Raw genomic sequence first — 23,474 nt, forward strand, 5'->3', positions numbered from 1 at the left:
CTGCCATGGTTAGCAAGTGTATCTGCTAAGAAATTTTCCTCTCTGGGAAAATAGTGAAAACAAATTACATTTGCTTTCAAAGAAAGATTCAGAATATCCTGAATTGGCAACTTCAGGTGCCAAGGAGGGTCGGATTTTTGTTTGACAAGCTCAATGATCTCTTTAGCATCAGAGTGGACTTGAACATCCTTTATGTGCTCAGCCAATGCCCTTTTTAAGTCTCCAATTATGGCATAACACTCTATCTGTTGATGTCCATAACTCTACATGGGGTTGTCATGTCATTAATTTGCTGTTGCATTTGAACATTTTGGGTGAATGCATTAGTTTCTGCATGTTATTTGACATTTTGAAATCTGGTGTCATGCATATTGAGCCAACAACTTCCATCAATTAAGATAATTTTTGTTTAAGATTAAAAGAGATGGATGTTCTAAGAATTTCTAAGTGCATTTTCTTGAAATTCATTGCCATATATCTGAAGGTGAACAAGGAAAGTAACAGTTCCTAATGAATGTGAAAACATTACCAAACAAAATGGCATTAGTGAAATTTACTTACTGATATATTTGAATGAAGTCTGTAACATACAATATTTCCCTCGATTGCTAGATACATTTGCAAAGGTAGCATTGCATATGCCAAGTATAAGACCTTCTATAAGGTAGTCCTTCGAGTTGATTCTTCTAGCAATTGAGGTTAATTCTGCTTCGATTAAATATCCTATATATGCTAGTACTTGCACAGCTTCAACTTTCTTTTGGAAGCAAAAAAAAATTGATCTGCTATGCTTGTTCTTTCTTGAGGAGATCATAAAACACCTTTGGCCTTTTGTAGCTTTTAATGCATAGCGTCTGCCACCAAAGAACCAGTGAGTGAACTCCTTCCAGCAAATTTCAGGAAACTCCCAAAATGTCAAAAAAGAGCTCGGAATAGCTTGCTAACAGGCAATTAGTTGAGCAAATGAAGACGCAACTAGCATAATTAAAATTTAGAACTAGGTATCACTGAGACAACAAATTTGTACCTTGAAAAGTAATAATAATAATATCAGTGGCAATTAGCATTCAGAATACATGCAATTACTTTCTCGGCTAATGGTAGTAAAAATTATTTCTAGAAAGTAAACTAGAAGTTATCTATGCGACATTGAATGAGAACATTTCTCTGCAGAGGAACTCACACCGGAAAGGACAATGCAAAAATGCAATATCACCTAATTTAAGAAAGAAAATACAATAATGCTTCATAAAATATTATGTTTTAGCCTATGCAAATCACCTGAATTATTAAAGGGTAACTTTTCAAGCACGCTAAAAATTTCATGATTGTGATAATTTCTGGTTACTTGACTAATTTTATGATTGTGAAAAAAGAAGCACTATTGTATTTTTGCTACACAGGTTTCATGATTGTGATAATTTCTGGATATACAGATCAGGATAAATCCACGACCATATAAATAGTATAAAATGGTTTAACTACATAGGTTTCATTAGTCTGTGTACATGACTAATTTTATCAAAGAACAGGAAAAAGATTATGAAGAACCTTATATTTTAATAAATATTTAGCACACCCAGTTTCTTTTTGCTGTATCCATGAATTCAGATAATAATTGTTTTTGGACATTTTAATATTCTTGGCTACCTGCATCGCGAATGCCAGATGGAGTAATGTTGCTTCAGACCATGGTCTCCCAATAAATTGAAGGCCGATTGGTAAGCCTCCCTTGTCATAACCAACCTTAGAAATAACGAAGATTAATTCTATAGCAAAGAAAAAGAAAAAGAAAACAATTAATGTATAAAAGAGTTGAAACTTATTGTACCAGAAGGGTAACTGCAGGCAATCCAAGGAAGTTTCCTGCTATCGAGAACCTGACGAGTGCAGCTAGAACAAATATACAAAGACATCATTAGCATCTGCAACTACTAAAGATTACTTTTTTTCTTGGGAAACAGAGCTTAGTTTTGCATAATATATTTCTTAGCTTCTTGTGAATATGCAGCAAAGAGAAAAAGGGAAATTATTCAAATGAAGGTATTGCTAACCTCCATTTATGTAATCTAGTTCTCCAGTGTCCGCAGCATCACTTAGTAATGGGTATGCAGTTACACTGTAGGAATGAGAAAGAAAAAAGAAGCATTTGGTGTGAAGACAAAACACACTGAGGCACAGTCGAGGAAAGAGCTTGCTCACTACAAAATTATATCAGGAATTTCATGTAAAGTTAAACTGGTAATACGCTAATATATTAGTTTGATATACGATATAAATGAACCTCAAAGATGTACGATATAAATGAACTGAAAAAGATATTACAATCTGAATCCCAAATGATAAAGTTCCAATGTATCCAAAACCTAAATCAGCATCTTGATATCCAAACTTTGCCAATGTTGAAAGTTGAAGTAGGTTACCCTGTCGTAGGTGTGACAATCACATCTGCCCTTTTGAAAATTTCTTTGTGGAAGTACATCTGACGGTTCCTGGAAATACATAGAGAATAACATTTCAGTCATGCAATGGAAACAAATAATCAGAACTAGAAAGCTATCTGCTTTGACGGACTTAATAGTGAAAATAAGTGACAATATAAAGCTAATGTCATACATGGATTAATATATCAGTCCTAAAAGTTGATGGTGCTTTCAAAAAGTTCACTTAACTAATTTAGGGTAGCTCATGAACACTAAACACAAATAAGATATTGTGCTTCTTGACAAAGAATTATGTTGCAGAACTTTATACGGCAAAGATCATAAAAGGTCTGTCATAGTACTAAATTGTGTGGTTATCTAGATTTGCTCTTGATACGTATTGCTTCTTATGTCTGCAATTGCTACAATTGTTAGTGTACCCACATAAAGTATTAGATTGTTGTAGCAAAAATGCTAATAGACTGAATTTGGTTGTTATCCAGATATGTTTGTTTTGATATCCCTGCTTAATATTGTTAACCAATACCAACTATAAGTATACTTTTATGCTTATTTTAGTTTCTCATTTTAGAGAATATTTTCTAGCTTTCTATAGTATTCATCTTATAAATGTATTTTGAAACAAAAGGTACAGAGACTTTAAGCATGCTACTTTTTTGGCAGTGTCTTTAATTCATTGGGTAACTGGAATTGAGGTATCACTTTTGCTTAATAGTTGTGATATTGAAAATGAAAGTCACAAATAAATGTATTAAAAATTAAATTAACAATGAATCTTCCCTCTAACTCTTCCATGGACTTTGAAGCAACTTACCTGATTCTTTGTGCATTCAAATAGTCTCTGCTACTGAACGAACCATAAACAGAAAGTGCTACTCTTGCATCCCACCCTATTTCTGCATAATCACTAGCTTAAAGCAAAGACATTACATCAGCTTTTAATTATTATTTGAACATAAGCCTGTAACAACTTATTAAATTATGTGTGCAGGACTCTGCTTACAGTTTTGAAAGATGTGGAGCCAATGAAGCAGTGCATTCGGATCCAATTGTTATGTAGTGAGCCAGGCGCATCTCTTCTATCTCAGGTACGGTGACATCAACAATCTAACAAGTATGTGTTAAAGCTTAGTTAAACTAATGAAACTATCATACAAATATGAGTAATCAATAATAACTTGTTAGTATAATTCTCAACATCTCCATATTCTGCATGAAAAAGAAAAACTTTGAAATTTTTAATCTGAAATTTTGCAGAAATCATGAACCAGTATCCTAAACCAAATTACATAAGTAAATTCTATACCTTCCATCCATAATGCTGGGATAGCATCTTTAGAGTTTGGTCACAACAGTTTCTAATGTCAATTGTGCTGTCATTAAACCACTGCTTAGTCCAAACAAAGAATTAGTTAGTGTCAATGTTTGAGAATTCAGTACAACAATAACTTTAACTATTTTTCCCCTCAAAGAAGGTGAGAGGAAGTTATCTAGTTGCAATACTAAGTGTACCAAATTCATGTGAAAAGATGCACAATAATTCTAGATCCAGCAAATATGGTAATTTGGTGCTAACCTTGCCATATTTGGCTAATTTGATGTTGGTGATTGACTGCATGGAGTCGAGCAGAGGAAAGTTCAATGAGGGCTGAAAATCACAAGGAAAAAGGAGTTACAAGTTTGTCTATCCCAATTGCCAAACAAATTGGTTACTTTTATGGATAATATATACAAGATAAATATGTGGATGAATGAAATGTGGTTATGACCTTCACACCTGTAAAAATGTTGGTTGACTAAATGGAAGATGATCACAAATAGCTGCATAACTGAATTAACAAAAGCCATATTAAGTTAGATTCAGGTGGATCACATAAAAAAAAGTACACATGATGATATTTTAGAAACTTACGTTATAAGTGCATCTTCAACAGTTGCTGCTAATATCCCCGGCATTCCGACTGTCCAATTTAGTGGGAGTATCCTGAAATGGTTATATAAATGCATGTTATAGCTGCAACAAATCGAGTTAGTCCTAGACTGGATATGAAAAGAATTTCTTTCCCAAGATTGGTGGTTTACCCAGAATTTGATAAGCGACCAGAAGTTGGCTTGAATCCAACAACGCCACATAGTGCAGCAGGCATTCTCACAGACCCTGGACAATTTTTTTTTCAGGTGCAAAGACAACCACCAGTTCATTTCAGAAAAGTTGTAATGAGAAAATGAGTAGAGACAACATAAAAGAGCAGATGCTGGCCCGTTAGAGCGTTCTTTTTATTGTGAAAAGGAGACATTGACTCAAAATATCATGTCAACAGCCATGAAATGTATATGAAGGCAAACAGGACACCAGACAGCACCAACAATACCAAACATTAGTTACATGGATTTAAGCACAATGTCCTGATCCACCTGAGCCACTTTTAATGCTAACTTGTAAGAAAATACTTTGGTCGAGTTTATACCAGATGAAGGAACCATATATAAGTAATAGCTCTGGATCGAGACTGCTGATTCTCAAGCCGCAGAAGGCTTTTTTATCCACGGTTCCTAGTCTGTCCATATCAAATGGAATGGTCAGGCAGCTGCACTCAGAGTCGTGTCCTCTGCGTTGGGACTTCTTGAACCTCTTGGCAGAAGAACTCAGTTGTCAGTTAGACTTGTGAACTGGACTATAGTTTGACCAATCAGATGCAATTTGTTGTGCTAGATTCACTCCTATTCGCCCTCATATCTAATTAATCAACTCCAGGTGCCATCTTAATGTCTGATTCAATCTAATTGGAGCATGAATCAAACTGGTTGATGGCTTAGTAGCTATTTTTCCAATTCTCAATAACCGATCAAACCTTTCCATCAGGTTCTCAATCGTGAATCTCATTAAACATGCTAATTTCTTATTAGTATCAATTATTCCTTCGATTTTATCTTTTGCCATCCGGTTACTTCTGATTGCACTAATTATTCCAGATTTGGGTAATTTGGAAAATGTAATCCATTTGTTTGAAATCATCAAAATTGAAATTCTTTTATTATATCTAATTATGAATATTATGTATCTAGAATGCCATCACGTTGACACTTTTGCGGTTTTGCCCATCATCAGTTAATTTTATTGACCCTAAGTATGTTGTTTATAGTGTTAGGATGCTAAAGAGAGAAGCTCAGGACAGGAATAAGATAAAGTACTAGAGAATTTTGAACATTATTCAAAACATGTCCTTCCTCTTGCATTGTTTTTTGGGCTTCAAAATTACTTATCTAATCTGAGAAGGAAATGGGATAGCTAATTCACTGGCTGCTTATGCCAGAACCAAAAGGGTTACATCTATGTGGAAGGAGATTGGCCTTTAGAACTAGATTTTTTGGTTCGCTCTAAAGTAAATTGTGTCTTTGCACTATAATAAGTAAAATTTAGTCGTTTGTGTTAGAAAAAAAAATTAAGCACTTGGAAAAAGGAGCTTGTGGAGAAATACACTATAGTTGGCTCAAATTTCTTCTGGACACAGCATTGTACTTATGGAAACTTGCCAACCATCTTCTATATTTTTTTTTCTAGGCTTTGTAAGTTTTATTACATGCTCATATTCATGTTGATATGACACTTTACTATCCATGTTTGATGTCTCTTGCTTCCACACTATTTTGATATATTTGTAACAAGTTCATAAAGCATATTAATTTGTATATACCTGAGATATAAATAAAGCTTAGATCATAGAACCTGGTCAGACTTGAGTTGACTTGGATCATTGATATTTTCTGTGGGTTCAATCTATCCCCTGGTTCTGGGGCATGATATATATGAATTTATTGAGAAGTGAAAGAGCCATTAATCAAAGAATATTTTTTTTAATTCTAGACTTTGTATAAATGGGATATACAAATGGCATGGCCATGACAATATTATTAACTTTTTGTTTGGAAAATGGTGTATTATTTGTTACTCAAGATGGAGACTGTGAACGTACACGATTTTGCAAGTAATGTTGTAGCATACTTGAGTTTGACTGTCGTCTTTGAGAGCATCTCTGTAGGATCTCACTCTAAACTGTTTCTGATGAATTATCTTGCTCTTCATGTACCATGATTTGTATGTTCTAGGAATATATCGCAGACGTGGATTTGTGAGTTTATTTGCTATCTAACAGAGAAATATCATGTCCAAACTATTTAGTCAAAAAAGCAAATATTTTTGTTAAAATTGTTGTTATTAGTGAGTTCAAATCTCTCATTCAAATGATTCATTGCCAACCAGGTCAAGTGCTTACCTCCGCCATCGACACCGAGTGCAACTGGACACAGCCCAGCACACACTGCTGCAGCAGATCCACTTGATGAACCTCCAGATATCTTGTTGATGTCGTAAGGATTCCTTGTTGCCCTGTAGAACAGCTTCAAGTTAGCTCTTTCGATTAACCGCTCCGACCATATTTATTAATGACAAGTTTTCATGCGTAGAAGGACATACAAACTTTTCATTTCTCCCCTTTCAGAATAACTACAAAATTACTCAAATTCTGCAAATGTGATGCAAGTTATTCCAAGAATAGAAGCCTCTGATTAAGAATTAATATTCTTTGTGCTACCAAGTGTTTATTTATACTTTTTCTTGTGGGATTGGGCAACGTTTTGAGTTCCAAAGAATAAATATTCTTTGTGCTACCAAGTACTTATCTATGTTTTCAGGAACAGTTGCAACAGAAATACTTTTGTTATGGGACTGGGCAACATTTAGAGTTCCAATCACTCCAGAACTTTTGTTTTTGTTTTTGTTTTTTTTAACTAATTAGTGATCTAACACAGTTCATTTTATCTTATTCAGGCATGCTGAGGTTGCTTCGAGCAACAAAAGGCAAAAAGTGTTTTTTGCCTACCCATAGTGAGGATTGATGCCACTGGCGCCGGCGCCGAGCTCGTGCATGTTGGTCTTCCCCACGAGGATCGCACCACAAGACCGCAGTTGCTTGACGCAGCTGGCATCCTCGATACACGGCCTCACCTTGTGCAGCCACCTCGTTCCTCCTGAAACAACTCACCATCCAAAGTCACAGGAACACCATCTCCGACCGTGTACAGCGAGCGGTAAGTCCTTCAAAACACTCTTTTAAGATATGCTACCGGTAGTGGGATAAGGCATGCAATCGATCTCGTCCTTGATCGCAACCAATACTCCATCCATCATGGAAATTGGGGTGCCTGATAAAACATCAAAACCACTATTATAGCTGATCTGTTCCTCGATCAGCTGTCGGACCAATAAAAATCGAACAAACCATATTGAACCGATAATTACGTTATCTTTTTTTTTTCTCATTCAAAAATTGATGATTTATTATTTCTAATCATAGTTAAAATTAACATATAATTTTTAGCATCATGTGTATCTCTATTTAGAGGAATATAAGAATATAAGATATAAAATACATGTTTAGAGGAATATAAGAATCTCTATTTTTTAGAGATACATATTATTACCTAATAAATTTTACTCGCCTCAATTGCCCGAAGGAGGCAGAGAGGGCCGACTTCATGGTGACTCTCTAATAACCCCTCACCCACCCATAGGACAAGTTTGGTAGAAAAGAGGCGTCACTCTACATGTTTACAGCGTCATATTAATTATTTTTTGCTGCTTTTAATGTACATTGTACCAAATGGCCATTAAATTCACTCCCCATATTTAATCGAGTTTTCTCAAATTAACTTTGATTTCTTTCTTTCTTCCTTTTTTTTTTTTTTTGAATGACCAACATGAATTTTAACCAAAAGGACAAAATTAGTGTACAAACGTAGTCTTACCTTTATATCATACATAGAGGTCTCTTTTTTTTAATCCTTATGTAAATTTTAATCTAATGAAAAAAAAATTAGAAAAGAAAAAAAAAAAAAAAAGTATATGGTTTGGTTAACAAGAATCGACTTGGTTTTTACCGGAAGAACCTCAGAATGATCGGTGCATGATTCACCTACAACAGTGAATGTCAATTTCATGCTAGCTCAGTTGACCTTGTTAGAAGTCAACCACAAGTTAACTCTGTCGGACAAGAAGGTCAGCTGAGAGAGCTCATTCTGAACTGAGGTGACGACCCCAGATGTGAGATGATGACACGAATGAGGGAAACCAAGGTTGCAGTGATGGCTACCAACCTCTGTGATACCTCCGTGATGATTCCTCTGCCTGCCTGAGAATGTCTTCGTGGCTGTAGCTGATGAAGAAGGCCATGTGGAGTTTGGGATCCTCTGTCTCCTTCGCCGCAGCCAGAAACCTCCTCGCCACCTGTAGATATGTGGTCGTGAGATCCGAGCAAGCGTTCTTCTGCGTTTGGAGTCGATTCCAAGAGCAAATGGCACACCTCAAGAGGAGTCGTCTCTCCTGATTTGTAAGCTCTGAAGAAGTCCCGAATCGTCCAGCGTTTGAATTGGGAAGCCGAGTCGGTGAAGGAAGAATCCAAGCATGGAGGAAGGCAGCTTGCAGCTTCCTGAACTCGTTCGGCAGGCGACAGATTGGGCTTTATGGGAGTAACACTCTGTTCTGAGATATCTGAGAGGGAGAAAGAGCACGAATCATTACATCCGACCGAACAATTCGAGTTCGAGAAGCGATCCAAACCTTCGCTGTTGTGGGTGGCAGTGAACAGTGGCGGCTCCTGGATCTCCGCGACCGAGACGAGCTGCAAGAAGACGAGCCATCAGAGGGAGAGGGAGAGGAAGCGGATGGGCAACAAAGCATACCCTCTGTATGAGGTTGTCCTTCTTCAGTATGTAGAGAACGATCGATCCGAGGATGGGCGACTCGAGAATCCACACGAAGATCTTGACGAGAAGCCCCGCCACACGAGGAGCTGCGATTCGGGGGAGGCCAACAAGCTTCGATCACTGCGACATCTCATGAGGACGTTCCCAGAAGTGGAGCAGAGCAGTGGTTACCTTTGACGTTGGCATGCAGGTAGAACTCGTCGCTGTGGGCGCCGAGGTCTACCTCGGGGGCAGGCTTGTACGCTTTCCCGGCGTCCCTGAAGAGTCCCATGGCCTTCACACCGATGTGGACTCGTCGAAGACGACGACAGCCACCTGCTCCTCTGTGTGTTCTTTGGAGTGTTTGTGCGTGTGTGTATATATAGAAAGAGAGGGGGGGAGAGAGAGAGGCGTTTGGGGGCGGAGTTGGCGAGAGAATAGTAGCTGAAGAAGCAGAGGATGCCAAGCAGACAAAGAGAGAGAGAGAGAGAGAGAGTAATGAAAGGAAAACAAAGAGAAAGAAGAAGCGTAATAGGTGGGTGCAAAGGGAGAGAGAGAGAGAGAGAAGGAAGGATGGAAGGAAGAGGTGGTCCTGTTTCTTGTGACCATGCTTAGGGCCGTGCCGTTTCGCCTCACACGGAGTCACCATCACCGGGTCGATGTGCACGTGACACTTCCGTTAGTTTCACGTAGATTGATTTGTAGGATTCGATGAATCTACGACCGTTCGTTTTAGCTTAAACGTTTCGGATCGGTAGTTCCGATTTATATGATTAATACATCAATTATTGTATAGATAATTTATGTATTATCGGTACAAATATTGATAATTGATTTGTATGGTTAATACATCGGTCGATCAGCATAGATGTGAGAGGATATTTGAGATTGATTTGTAGGATTCTATGAATATATTATCATTAACTTGAGCTTAAACGTTTTGGTTCCGTAACTTCGATTTATATGATTGATGCATCAATTATATCTAGGATCAAGTCGCAACAAATGTATAATTAAAAAAGGCTAGAGATATATCATAGTAGAGGTAATTAAAAATGTGTGAGAAGAATCGAGTTGGATTCAAGTAGTCTAGTCTAGTAGCTTAGCCAATTATTACATCGAGTCAAGGGATTTGATCTACCTTGTCAACTCGTCGAACTAGATTAGATCACTCGCTTGACTTTGCATCATATCATCGTAAGTTAAATATTATTTTATTGATATTAATGGTTAAACGAGTCTACTATTATCGACTTAATTATTTTTGGATCAGTAGTGTGGTCAATTATAATTATTTAATATACCACATCGGTTCAAATCGAGCAATAGAATGATAGGTATGGAGCTAACTTGTTAAATCGATTATTATCGACTTAAATATTTTGAGTTAATGATTTAGTTATTTATCGTATCAGATTGAGTATCTAATCTATCATATCGCCTAATCACAGATTGATGACGGAGTTGAAGATGACACATCATGAATATTAATGTTGTACTTTTAATGCTCAACCAACCGACGAGGGCTCATCTTTAGATTTGGAGACTCAATTAATGGTTGCTGAAGCATATCACTTTCAATGAGGCAGAGAGATTTCTAATCTCTGCTGCTTGCTTATGAGAGATGTCGAATTGTAATGGCAATGTCGGAGATGAGCATTGCATCGATGTTAATCTCCCAACTGATTGGTTCCACATTCATCTCACACTTTAATGATTTAATTTAATTTTTTTTTTGTATTTTGAACTTTATGATCAATCTTCGTTATCAATCCGACATGATGAAATTGATCTGATCAACCTCCTTCTTTTTTTTTTTCCAAGTATTAAACTATTTCGTAGAAAAAATTATCTCGAACGTAAATAATAATAATAATAATCATATTTCATATCCCTTATCTCATTAATATAAAGGACTACGCGAAAGACACATCTAACTCGGATGCTCAAACAAGTTTTGATTTCTCGTTGGGATCAAGAAATGCTCTAATTTAGATGTTTAAAGCAAGTTTAGAGAGTTGCTATATATTATCAGTTTAATGAGAGAATATTCCCTTTTATGTACTAGGAAGAAGAAAGATAAAGCAAGCATTGTTCAGTAGGTTTCGTGTGATTTTGGTAGCTGATGTGATGTGACAAATAATTCAATAAATTAAAATTAATGCGTCAAAATGTTGATTGACGAAATTAATGATCATATCATGACAAAAGTCACATCCATTCTTTATGAACATTTGCGACAAAGAAAAGGATTAAGAAAGAAGATCGATTCCACGTGACCAAAGAAGAGTAACTGATTTGCTGAACTTTCTTGGAGAATCCACCATGTCAATCAATTCCAAAATTCTTTGGAGAAAGATAGATATAATCTTAGGCATGCATACAACATCAAGTAAGACATCAAGAATTGTTCGTCAAAAGCAAGCATTTGGGTTTGGTATGTCACCCAAAATGGATAAGCTTTTCCCTAAAGTCATCATCATCTCCTGTTGATCTTTGAAGCATACCGACTGCAAGAATTGGTGGCTTCCATCATCATTTGTCCATAGTATGTGAGCTAAGTTATTCCTTCACCACTTGCATTCTACTTGTCATCTCTCTCTCTCTCTCTCTCTCTCTCTCTCTCTCTCTCATACATGACACAAAAAATGAAGGGGAAATCTTGTATGAAAATTAGTTGAGGGCATTAGAGGTTTACAAAGGAGACTCATGTGATGTGTCTGTCCACAAGGCATCATTGCCATGGTTTGTTAATGCCCATCCTTTTAGGTTGCCAAAATCTAGAAGCCATTCCAAGCTCACCAACCAAGTCCCTTTCGATCAAACACTTCACAGTTTACTTGCCAGAGCTCGAGGGACTCGCAGAGAGAAGTCAGCAAGCAAAGAGAGGTTTTATGGAAGAGAAGGAAAAGTGCTCAAACTAAAGCAAACTTTTGCTCAACTTCTCCTCAGAATGTAGCTGAGAAGGAATCAGTAAGCAAGTCTTACTCACAAACAATGGCCAAAGCTCGGTTCTCCATTTTCCTCGACGATCGATTGATTGCTTGCTTAAGAAGAATGTTACCAGCATCATCCAGCATTGCAGGACTAGAAGAAGAAGCTCTGAGAGCAACTTAATTCGACACAAGAGATGCATCATGTTCTTGACACTGTAACCTAGTAGAGAAATGTCCAATGGAAACTGATCTCCTTGGTTGATCCTGAACATAATCAGAAATATTTCAGTTGATTTCCTCTGATGGTGAATGTCTCCCTTTTGATTTTTGTCTAGTCTTAGCTTTGATGTTTCTGATGATGTTTATACTATATATATATATATATATATTGATATTTTGTTCAATTTTTAGATAAGTAATTTGTTTCTGACAGATTGTGTATATTATTTATACTTGAGACCAGTGGTAGCTGACATTTTTATATGGTTTGTCTCACAGTGTGAGCAATAAATGTGCCTCCTATGCAGTTTAATTTACTTTAAGTCATCTGCCAAGAAGTGGGGTTTATGAAACTTAATGCATTGATGAAAACAATGTACAACAAATTTGTAGAAAGATGGACCCAATATCTATAAGATAGATAGATAGATCTTCCGACCTCCATTTGAATGAATCGAAGAGAATAATATTTTTTAGAAATACTTCTTATTTTAAGAATTTTTTTTTCTTCATTATATTATATGAATATGAGTCTCGCATCTTAGACTTGTTGTATTCCCAACATTGCATTGTATGTTCCAACATCTTTCGAGAATTGGTCGATAGTGGATCGAGTCGATAACAACTCTTGATGTGACATTGATCGATGATCGACTCGATACTATACGACACTAAATTGATTAATTTACTATACTCATTGCATGGTCTGTGTAGGAGGAAGAAATAAACATATATATATATATATATATATATATATATATATATATTAGGAAGAAGAAGGGAGACAGGTAAGACAGACAAACATTGCTTCTGGCTCTCGTTCCCTGCCGTGTTCCAAATCGATTTGGACTCAGGTACTTGGGACTTGGCATTGTTTTGGATGGCCACAACCTCCCTCTGAACATGGATGGATGGCATTGAAAAGAAGAGCTTGATGCCCAATCGGTGTTGCAGGAGCAATCAATCACTCACTGATCCATTATGAACTTGGAGACTTGTGTCGGCTCCCTGCGCTTTCTCCAACATGGAAGGAAGCTTCCATCCTTTTATGACGCTGCTCTTCTCTTCCATCCCATCCACCTCTCTTTCCCTTCTCCGACGACCCGAGGATCGAGGGGCCACAAAGGGGTCTTACTATGGAATCAACACCAACCTCACCAACCCATAACAGGTCGGCACCAGCTTGCACTGCACTCCGATTCATTACTGGAAACAGTTCCCTCCCAAGTTGTCAAAGTGATGATACCTTTTCGATGGTGGAGGTTTTTATTATTGTCGATGGACCCATAAGCCACCTACAAGTTTCGGCTATTTGCTCCTCGGAAGAGCAAAACATTAAAGAAGAAGTCCTGTGTCTGGTTTTTCTTACTTGTTCTTCCCTTTCGCTCGCTTGCCTCCTTTTCTTTCACGAGGGTCGGACGACGATGTACAACACCTTACCTTCGAGTAAAAGATGAACCTGAAAGCAAATAAGAAGAGGCTGTGAAACCAACCGTACGATGTCGAGTAACTGTGGTGTTTAGTCTACAACTCGAAGCAGATCCGTATCTACAGATTTTAGTAAGCAAGTACAGTGGCTAGACAACGAATCGCTTAAAGGATAGAAGCATATTCATTGTGAGGTTGATTAGATTATGATATTTACTGCAAGCTGTGATGGGAGGGAGGAGTAAAAAACCACAAATCATCAACTCAGGTTATTGAACTCCACATTAACTTCCTTCAGTAAATAAGGACAGTGGAATTAAGGCTGAACGATTGTTGTTATCATGATCCAGATGGTGACAATGGTGGAAACATGCAATTTGGTAAGACCTCCCTGCTGCTGCTGCTGGCCACTCTCTACCGGCCTGCTTTAGTTCCCAGGACAACAACCATCCATCCATCCATCCTCTGTGGGTCGGTGCCCATTCAACTAGTCTCAGGATTGATTAATCCATCCATCCATCGATTTGGTCCCCCCCCCACCGTGTTGTTTGTGCAGGAATGAGGCTTCCGAGAATTCAATGTGGGTCATATGGAGCTGATGTAGATAGATTGTGTGATCATGGAGAGAGCTCAGTAAAATAACATGGACGACGACGACTCATTTATGGCCCTTTGCTTTCACCATTATGGCCATCATCAACTTCTACTAACAAGTAGTTGATATGGTGGTGGTGCCAATCAGGGATCACCGTATGCTTTCATATATATATATATATATATATATCTCTCTCTCTACCCTCTACCCTCCATTATCAATCTCTGTACTATTCCTCCACCCTCTTTCTAGTACCATGATATATATATACTACACCTCTTCGAGTCCTCTACTATCAATCTCGGTACTCTTCCTCCACCCTCTTCGAGTACCATGGTATATATACTATACTAAGGTCATGCATCATGTGTCATGTCGGGACACTAGTAGATATGTAAAAACCCAACAAAACGATGTAAAACAAAGAAAGAACAATGAGCAGAACAATGTCATACCTATTTTATCTTGTAATAATCTGGTGGTTTTATGGATTCACAGGCTGCAAACAATTGGTCTCGCTTTCATCAATCTCTGGCTCGAGGCTGCAGACCTCAGCGGCACAAGAGGAAACAGGGGCCGAAGAAGGAATGAGTTCACCTCAATACAATTCACAATGTTACATGTTAAACCATATAGCAAATATGATATGATATGAGGCTACTTTTGGCCTAAAGTTCAATTATATAATATCTACAAAAGATTGTATGTATGTTCCATTATTTGCTCAGCTGCCACACAAATGGCAGTAGTAAAATGCTGCCAACAGAGATTTACAGCACCAACCAAACAACCCTCATTAACACTTCATGCGCATCTCACTCTTGAAATGATGCCAAAGAAATCCGGCAATCTCTTCATCAGCTGTAAATCATCACCCAGAATGTTGAGTGACCAAATTAGCCTGGCAGAATGCCAATGGACGATTCAAGCCATCACGAAAAGAGAACAGATGATGGTTGCTTGAAGCTGGAGCTGCTGGTCTTGGTCGAAGCTGCGGCGGGTCTGTCCTTGGTGCTAGAAGCGGTCACGATTGCCTCCGATGAGCTTGATTGGTTGCTCTCGCCATGCTCGGGCCTCATCCATATCTTGATGTGCCCCTCCCGTGAGATTGTCACAATGGATTCCCTCGTAAATATCAACCCCGAGAGGGGGTCTGCGTGCGCACGATGAGCAACGAGAGGAGAAATTTTAGGCACATCTCTCATGCTTGGCGCGGGTTGCAGGGAGCCCACAGGGTACACATTATCCCAGTGAGCAGAATGGCTTCCACTGCTGAAAGTAGGTGAACCACCAGGAGGACAGCAACGTAAGGGCACCACGATTTCATCCATTGCCAAGTCCCACAAAAGTAGTTGTGTGTCCTGCAAGCATGTATACAACAAAGGATCTTTAGCGAAAGAAATAAAAAAGCTCAAAAATCAACATCCAAATAGCTCAAGCACAAATTAAATTCAAATTTTCATTAACACACTAGACATTCCAATGACGAGTTAGATGGGCAGTAAATGCCAAAGATTATAGTCTATGAGCACCTCCTCGTGACTGTTATTGCAATACTTTTCACCAAATCAACATTTAGGGCCATTGCCCTAAAGAAACCAGCTAGATTTTACTGAGTTATACCATACAGGCATACCAAAAACCATAAGGCTTACAAAAAAAATCCAGAAAGGCATATATATGATCCGTAAATATCTTCAAATTAAATGTATAAATAACTGTACCATCACAAGTTTACTAACCAATAGCAAAACCATGTCAGATGGGATATCAAAAACATCAAAAATCAAGTATAATGTTTCCAAAAACTCATCAAACCAACCAAATGATATAAATATCAGCATTAGTCCTGAAAACATGGAACATAACAATAAGTTTCCGCCAGATAACAATGCCAACGGCAACAATATATAAACCCTTACACAGTTCAAAATAATAGAAAGTCCTAACCTCCACATTACCATAAACAACCTTTCAGTACCTAGACCAAATATGCTACACTAAATAGATAGATCGATATCAATTGCAGATCAAAGTCAATGAACTAGAAAGTTAAACATAAAACATTTTTTCTTACAAGGAGAGTCAACGAAAGCAAGCAACATATAACAGATAATTAGAAGCTTCAACAAAAAAGAAAGAAAACAAGGCTTCCAAGACTAGTTTATCAGTAAATCTGCGCAAACTCATAACCAGATTTTTGGACAAATACATAAAAGGTTTGCAATACCGTACCATACCATACCGGTGTTTCGACATGAGCTCGGTACCGGTACGGTATGGTATACCGAGCGGTACACGCAAGTGTACCGAGTACTGTAGCTCTGCTATAGTGCTACAATGCACTACTACAGTGATACAGTGCACTCGGACCGGTAACAGGCGGTCCATGTACCAGCAACCTATCGGACCGATATGTACCGCCCATACCGGATGGTACAGTTCGGTACTGCAGACCATGCCTCAAGGCAAGCATGTGAAAGAAACACAGACAGCAATCATATTTCAGAACTCATCACGAGCTTATCTAGTTGGTTTCTGTAAAACAACGTTACCTGACCAACAGATCCAAAACGATACATGACATTATCTCCTGCTCCTGATGAATTTGGTGCTGACCAATATGAATCAAAAGCAACTCCGCTTACCTGCCAATCAACTTACTAGTATACTTTAAGTGGATCAATAAATGTGATAAACATATTGACATCTGATTTTATAATTGACTTACCCATGAATTATGCCCCTCACCCCAGGCTACTACCTTCCTATCCTCAGTACTCCAAACTTGCACTAGATCATCTTCTCCACCAGTCAATATATATTTTCCATCCGAACTAAAATATTTAATAGCAGTCCATTGTCAAATAGATTCTTCAAAAGAAACAAAGATTTGAACATATCCAAAAAGTTCATCAAATGCATACTGGTGAAAATGATAAACATAGTCTTAGAAAAATATTAAATGCACTAAAATCCTGGATAACAAAGCATGTACTTGGTAAAACAAATGCAGGCGGTAAAGGTAAGGATACCAATTTAAACAGGGGTACACGAAACAAAAGTGCACATGCATACATATACAACAAGATTATTGAAAAATTTTAAGAGTCCCACCAATTAAGGATCAAATGCTAAAAAGCTGATAGAGATGGCAGGAAACATGCAAGACAACAGAATAGAACACAACTGTAAGGAAAATTTTCTGTTTCTAGAAGTGAGACAAAAGGTAGGTAAGATCCAGAGAGTTAGGTGTCATATGAGCCAGAGGCAGCTAAGTAAAAGGATGGAAAAAAAAAAAAGAACAACTACGACATAGAATAATTATGATTGAAAATTATACAGAAATTGGGGAAAAATATCTACCAAGCATGAGAACTATATCGACTAGGATATGTAGCTCAGCACATGTAAGAGTTAATCATAAGTTGAAAGTAATAATTTACATGGATAAATCAAAGATTACCTCCAAGTGCAACATAGCAAGGCACCATAATAGCTTTTCCCACCAAACTTTAGTTGCTCTTTTGCAAAATCAAATACCCTTAGATAACCTACAAGAGCAGACTATTTTAAGTTAATCTGGAAAAACCATATACCAAAGCTACAGCAGATATTGCCATGAATTCAAGACAATAAAATGAATACCATCTCTACCAACAGCGGCCAAGGATGCTCCATCAGATGAAAAAGATAAACTATTTATCGAACCTTGGCAAATATGCCATCTAGCAATTGGATTGCTCTGCAAAAAAAAAAAAAAAGAATTAATATAGAATTTAAAACAGAAATGATTTAAAAGAATGATCAGCAAATAATACCTTGGTGTCAAAGAACATCCAGTCAGAAAATGTAACAGAATCCTCAAGCCACAAAATGAAACTTAAGCACATCATAAGCATCAAAGATATGTATACTCAATAAGATAATAAATTATTTTGTCCTTAAAATTAAGCTTATATTAAACACAAGATCATGAGCATTTCACCCACACAAAGAATACAAAGTTTAACCACTTGTTTTTATCTTCACAACATTGACCACTTGTTTCCATCTTCACAATAAATCTTAAAGAGGAGTTCATTATGAACATGTCCATGTCAATAGATTGGCATGATAACTTGAGTAGTATCTACAATAGGACACTAAGTTTAGATCAAAACAATATTGAGCCAAACATCATGGAGGTAATCTGTGACGAAGCTTGTCTTGGAACTAATTTCTAACCTAATTTGAGATTAAAGCATCATTCAATTGAATCCAAGCCAGCCAAGCATAGCTGAGACAGAACTAGAACAACACACACAAAGAAAGCATCAAGCAAATCCATATGGTAAAAGGGATATCAAACATCATGTCAACCTCACCAAAACTAATATGACAAACAAGATATCCTGAACACAAGATGATAACGCACACAAAGGAAGCATATAAAACATTGAAAGATGTAATATCATGATACCTTACTTGACCGTGCATGTGCAACTGTAAATTGAGCTTGATCCTTGATAGCTGGAAAAGAGCTATCAGCAGTACCATCTTTGTTCTAAAGAGTAAAAATACCAGTCAGCTTTAATTTGAACACGAGGAAATAAAAATTAAATGAAACTAAGATAGGATCATAAGTTGCTAGTGACCAACCTTTTCATATATGTATATGTTTCCATCAGCATGACCAACAACAAATGTGCCTTCACTTTCCGGAACCCATGCAATACAAGTGCATTTACTGCAGAAACAACAAAGTTTCACTAATGGTAGGGGAACTGCAAATCAGGAAGCAACCAACAGATCATAATACTCGATACAATTCAAGAAGACCCCAACCGACATCCCAGCCACAGCTGACCCCAAACCCACCACAAGACATGAACAAAACAGAGGAATTAACCAAGAAAATAACATACAACATAAGAAAAGAACAAAACATAAAATAAAAGGTGCAATTTGTTTTCATCATCATTGAACAAGTTTGGAAAGAGAAACTCTTAATGATAGAGTAGTATCCGAGTTTAGTATATATCCTTCTTAAGAATCTAATAACCATTAGAGTATACAGTATACATTATAGATATTATTCAAGTTTAATGGTATATCCTGCTTAAGAATCTAATAACTATTCTAATATGCACCATAGATATCACTTCATGATTTAATGAAGTTGCATAAAGCATCAGTACCTCATTTGTGGAGTTAACCAAATAAGTAAAATGCATAGACATATGACTAGTTGATATAGGTTTATTAAGACGAAATGCATAAATAATAGCTCACTAATACCAGGTAGAAATCCAACTCTATGAGTATTAAATCTTTTTTTTTTCAAAGTTGACAACATGTACTAACCAATCCTATTAGATACCACATGGACTAACCAGTCTTATTAAAAACAGGTTTTATGTGCCAACATGTTGCAGATGAACCCATTAATGGTATGCAACTATGCACTAGCACACAACAAAAAATATTGCCTTTAGCATACAAGAAAAGATTGACATGTGAATCGGCATGCATCTACACAAGCATGGCATAGCACAATACAGCTTGATACTGTCCCATGCCAGCAAGTAATCTGTCACCACATCGGATGCTTTAATTCTAAGTCAATAATTTACTTAATATTAACTACTACGAATTCAAATATCAGTCAAAACCTCTAAAACTTGTTTTCTCTGCTTTTGTTCCAATGTAGAATTATGTGAAATCTTAAGCACATATTAGCAATGTTTATTTTCATTCAGGACAAGGAAAAGTACTAAAGCCTGGTCTTTTATTCTTCTTGCTCTAAAATCTCTGATCTAAATTATATTTTGAGAGTACCCTTTGACCAACATATCAGGCCCAAGTTCAGCTTCAAATAAGTGCTTCTGTCTTCAAAAGCTTCATCTGATCCATGTTTCCTATTCTGATTGCTTCATGATTCACTTACAGCTTCAAGCCATACAATTTAGTGTTTTAAGCCCTATCAATATGTGCACAAGCTTCATCAAGAGAAGCTATATTTCAAAGCTTTTACCATATTCTTTGTCTAGGTCTTCTATTGCAATTTCACAAGATAACATTCAACTCTATTTTAAAAGAACATGCATCATGGGCCACAGTCATGCCACCTCATTAACACAAAGGCAAGGATAAGTAATTTGGCAAATGCAGGATTTGACCCGAGGACCTAGTTATCAACAATCAAGGTCCTTAGCAGTTATGAAGCTTAACCTAGAAGAGCATGTGCATTGACATACAATAGAACAGACTGCACCAAATTCATATACTTGTGTGACAACAACACATACCATTGACCTATGACACATTTGCCTTAAATACATGTATCAACTTCATTTATTTTCTCAGTCTAGAAATAGTAACAAGCTGCATTATTCATAGAATTCTCAAAATATTAAAAAAAAAACTCCATATAGTTGCATAGACACCTCTTTCTGTTCATATTCATAATTACTATAAAATCCTAATCCAAACCATAAATGTTTTCCTAAGAACACAGAGGCTATAAGTATAACCCAAGCTTTATATATATATATATATATATATATATATATATATATATATAACACTATTCATTTCTGGATCATAGGAACTAACAAATTCAAAAAGTCAATGCAGGGAATATAAGTGATAAGTTACTGCTATATAAAGCACCATCAACCACCCCAGAAGTAGGCATGCATGTTGGACCATCTCATGTAAAAAGAAAGGTACAAAGCCAATAAAAATATAAATGAAAAGTAATAGAATAATTAGAAGGAAATTGATCATCAAGATCAAACGCATGGCCAGAGAGTAAGACGTGCCTATTACTAGTGGTGCCATCTTTGTTATAATGCTGAGCCGCTAGTAGCTTTCTCCCTGGATCTTGTAGTTGTTGCCTTAATGACACTGAGTAGACTAGAACACATGTATGTTGATATTATTTGGCAGAATAAAGATCCAACATCCTAACAAGCAAAGTACAAAAACGAGAAATTAATTTGTGTCCGATATATGTGTGGGCTGACCATCTCCGGAGTGCAGACCAATGAGGAAATCATGTCCATCCTTTGCGTCCGAATCAAAGGCATGACAAACCGGATTCGAGTTGCTGAAATGGATGGACTTGATAGGATCCTGAAACAGTTTAAATCACCAGACACGATTACATCTCGTACAACAAATTCAGCAAACTAAAAGAACTCTAATCCCCACTAGATGATAAACCTTATCCTGAGAATTGAGGTCACTGATGAAAAGAGTATCTGCTGAGTTGAAGATAAGATATGACCCCTTGCCGTCATAATTAGCCACCGCTTGTGAGTTTCCTGATCCGGTGGAGACTCCTAGAGAACCTCCAATCCTGCTGGTCCCTGAGACCGTCCGACTCGTCCCATTACCACCAACAAAACTGAGCGCTCGGCTGCCGTTCCCAGCGCCGAGCAGCCTAGCCGCTGCAGACCTCACTCCGCTGGAGCTAGGGGTCGACGGCGTCGCCAAGGGCTGGTTCGTCGGTTTCTCCTTGAGATAGGCGACGGTCAACTACCAAAAGAAGCAACAATAGCAGTAGGCAAGAGAGAAGAATCATAACCCTAAGGCCAAAAAAAGGCGCACCTGGGAGACGGCCTTGCCGTGAGAATAGTGCAAGACGGCGGCGGGGTGGGTCTTCTCGTACTGGAGCTTGTAGCGGCCCTCCGGGGTCTTGAAGTAGGTCTTAAGGCCTGGAGACTGGGAGTTGATGGCCGTCGACTGAGAGGACATGATCGGAGAATTATCGATTCCGAGATTACTCCAATGGCGGCCGAGCGATCATTCCTCCGCCCAGCCCCCTCTTCCCCTCCTCTTCCTCTTCCAAATTGGAGGAGATCACAGAGAGAAAGCGAGAGACGGAGCTAGGGTTAGGGTTTCCGGAAGCGGCCGCGCCGAGTTCGCTCGCCTCAGTTCTCCCCTTTCGATCTCTTCTGCGATCGCAACGGCGGCTTCGAGGAGAAAGGAGAGGGAGGGGAGGATGAATCGGGGGAGAGAGAGGAAAGACACAGAGAGAGATAGAGGGCGAGACGAACAATGAAAACTAAGAAGGGGGGACGGGATATCGGGGCCGTCCGATCGATCCAGACCGTCCAATTGTTGGACTTACGAGGAGATGACGAAAATGCACGGTGGAGATGGATGGACGAGGCGGTTGGGTCGAACAACAACAGCGTCAGAGATCAAAAGCCCGAGTGGTCGTTCAAGAAGAGTCAACCGGCTCGATAAAAAGATGGTGGGGTTTGGATCCGAATCATAGCCGTTAAATGGAAACTGATGGGATCGGACGGTCACTGATCGTTTTGTTGAGATTGGCCTCCATCAGATTCCTTGCATCGACATTTTGAAATAATTAAAATATTAAATGACTATTTAAACCCATTATCCTATTAGATTAGGATACTTCTGATGGCCCTTTTTCTCTCTTTTGGGATCATTTATATTTGCATGTCTTTTGAAATTATCTTGGAATCAATTAAAGATATTGTAGATATATTGTGAACAGTTGATGGCCACATTTTAATAATTAAAAATATTTATATTAACTCTACTGGTTATATTATTTAAGATATATGATTTTTGTTAACATATTTAATATATAATGACAATATTGTCTTAAGAAGTTGGGTGCAAATGTATGCCATCTGGGCCAATTAATTAATTATATATATATATATATATATATATATATATATATATATATATATATAAGCTAAGAAGGATGTATGTAATGCATGAAGTTATGGTCAACGCAGCATCTGTTAACAAGGCTTTGAGACGAGCAAAGCCTCAGTCTTGGATTGACACCGCTGACTGCTGCAGCCCAATCCAAAGTTTTCTCTTCTAATGTTTCTTACGCATCTCACTCTGTCATATTATTATCATTATTTGGTCTTATCATTTACAAGATTCAAAGATGTTTCATCACCATATCTTGAAAGAACATAATTGAGATCTCCTGTCCTCTAAATAATTGTTAATCAAAGCCCAAAGAAACCTTAGCAGAAAGGCTGCCTGAGCCAAGTGCATGCTATGCTACAAGGAAAGCCTCACCCTTCTCTGCTCACAGTAAAGGCAGATCTCTTCCTTCATTAAATGCAG

The 23,474-nt window shown here is 37.7% G+C and overlaps 2 protein-coding genes across 2 annotated transcripts; both read right to left on the reverse strand.

Moving 5' to 3' along the window:
• Positions 1 to 543: 543 nt before the first annotated feature.
• Positions 544 to 9,708, reverse strand: LOC135606198 (fatty acid amide hydrolase-like). Its single transcript, XM_065097083.1, has 20 exons — positions 9,378 to 9,708; positions 9,183 to 9,292; positions 9,061 to 9,121; positions 8,804 to 8,991; positions 8,598 to 8,727; positions 7,569 to 7,646; positions 7,325 to 7,472; positions 6,719 to 6,831; positions 4,527 to 4,602; positions 4,357 to 4,428; positions 4,222 to 4,273; positions 4,021 to 4,092; positions 3,751 to 3,831; positions 3,448 to 3,551; positions 3,259 to 3,351; positions 2,424 to 2,492; positions 2,055 to 2,119; positions 1,832 to 1,893; positions 1,651 to 1,746; positions 544 to 854 (listed from the first exon to the last, which is right to left on the reverse strand). Exons 1-20 carry the CDS (start codon positions 9,475 to 9,477, stop codon positions 786 to 788), a joined length of 1,839 nt encoding a protein of 612 aa, XP_064953155.1. The 5' UTR covers positions 9,478 to 9,708; the 3' UTR covers positions 544 to 785.
• Positions 9,709 to 15,005: 5,297 nt separating this feature from the next.
• On the reverse strand, positions 15,006 to 22,402 carry LOC135606199 (probable catabolite repression protein creC). The gene is made up of 11 exons (XM_065097085.1): positions 21,960 to 22,402; positions 21,573 to 21,887; positions 21,374 to 21,482; positions 21,170 to 21,263; positions 19,005 to 19,092; positions 18,826 to 18,909; positions 18,012 to 18,108; positions 17,830 to 17,917; positions 17,095 to 17,200; positions 16,919 to 17,011; positions 15,006 to 15,724 (listed from the first exon to the last, which is right to left on the reverse strand). The coding sequence occupies exons 1-11, from the start codon at positions 22,104 to 22,106 to the stop codon at positions 15,296 to 15,298; spliced, it is 1,650 nt and encodes a 549-aa protein (XP_064953157.1). The 5' UTR covers positions 22,107 to 22,402; the 3' UTR covers positions 15,006 to 15,295.
• Positions 22,403 to 23,474: the final 1,072 nt, after the last annotated feature.

The sequence above is a fragment of the Musa acuminata genome, chromosome BXJ2-2 (assembly GCF_036884655.1).
Source record: "Musa acuminata AAA Group cultivar baxijiao chromosome BXJ2-2, Cavendish_Baxijiao_AAA, whole genome shotgun sequence".
In the NCBI taxonomy this organism is placed as follows: domain Eukaryota; kingdom Viridiplantae; phylum Streptophyta; class Magnoliopsida; order Zingiberales; family Musaceae; genus Musa; species Musa acuminata.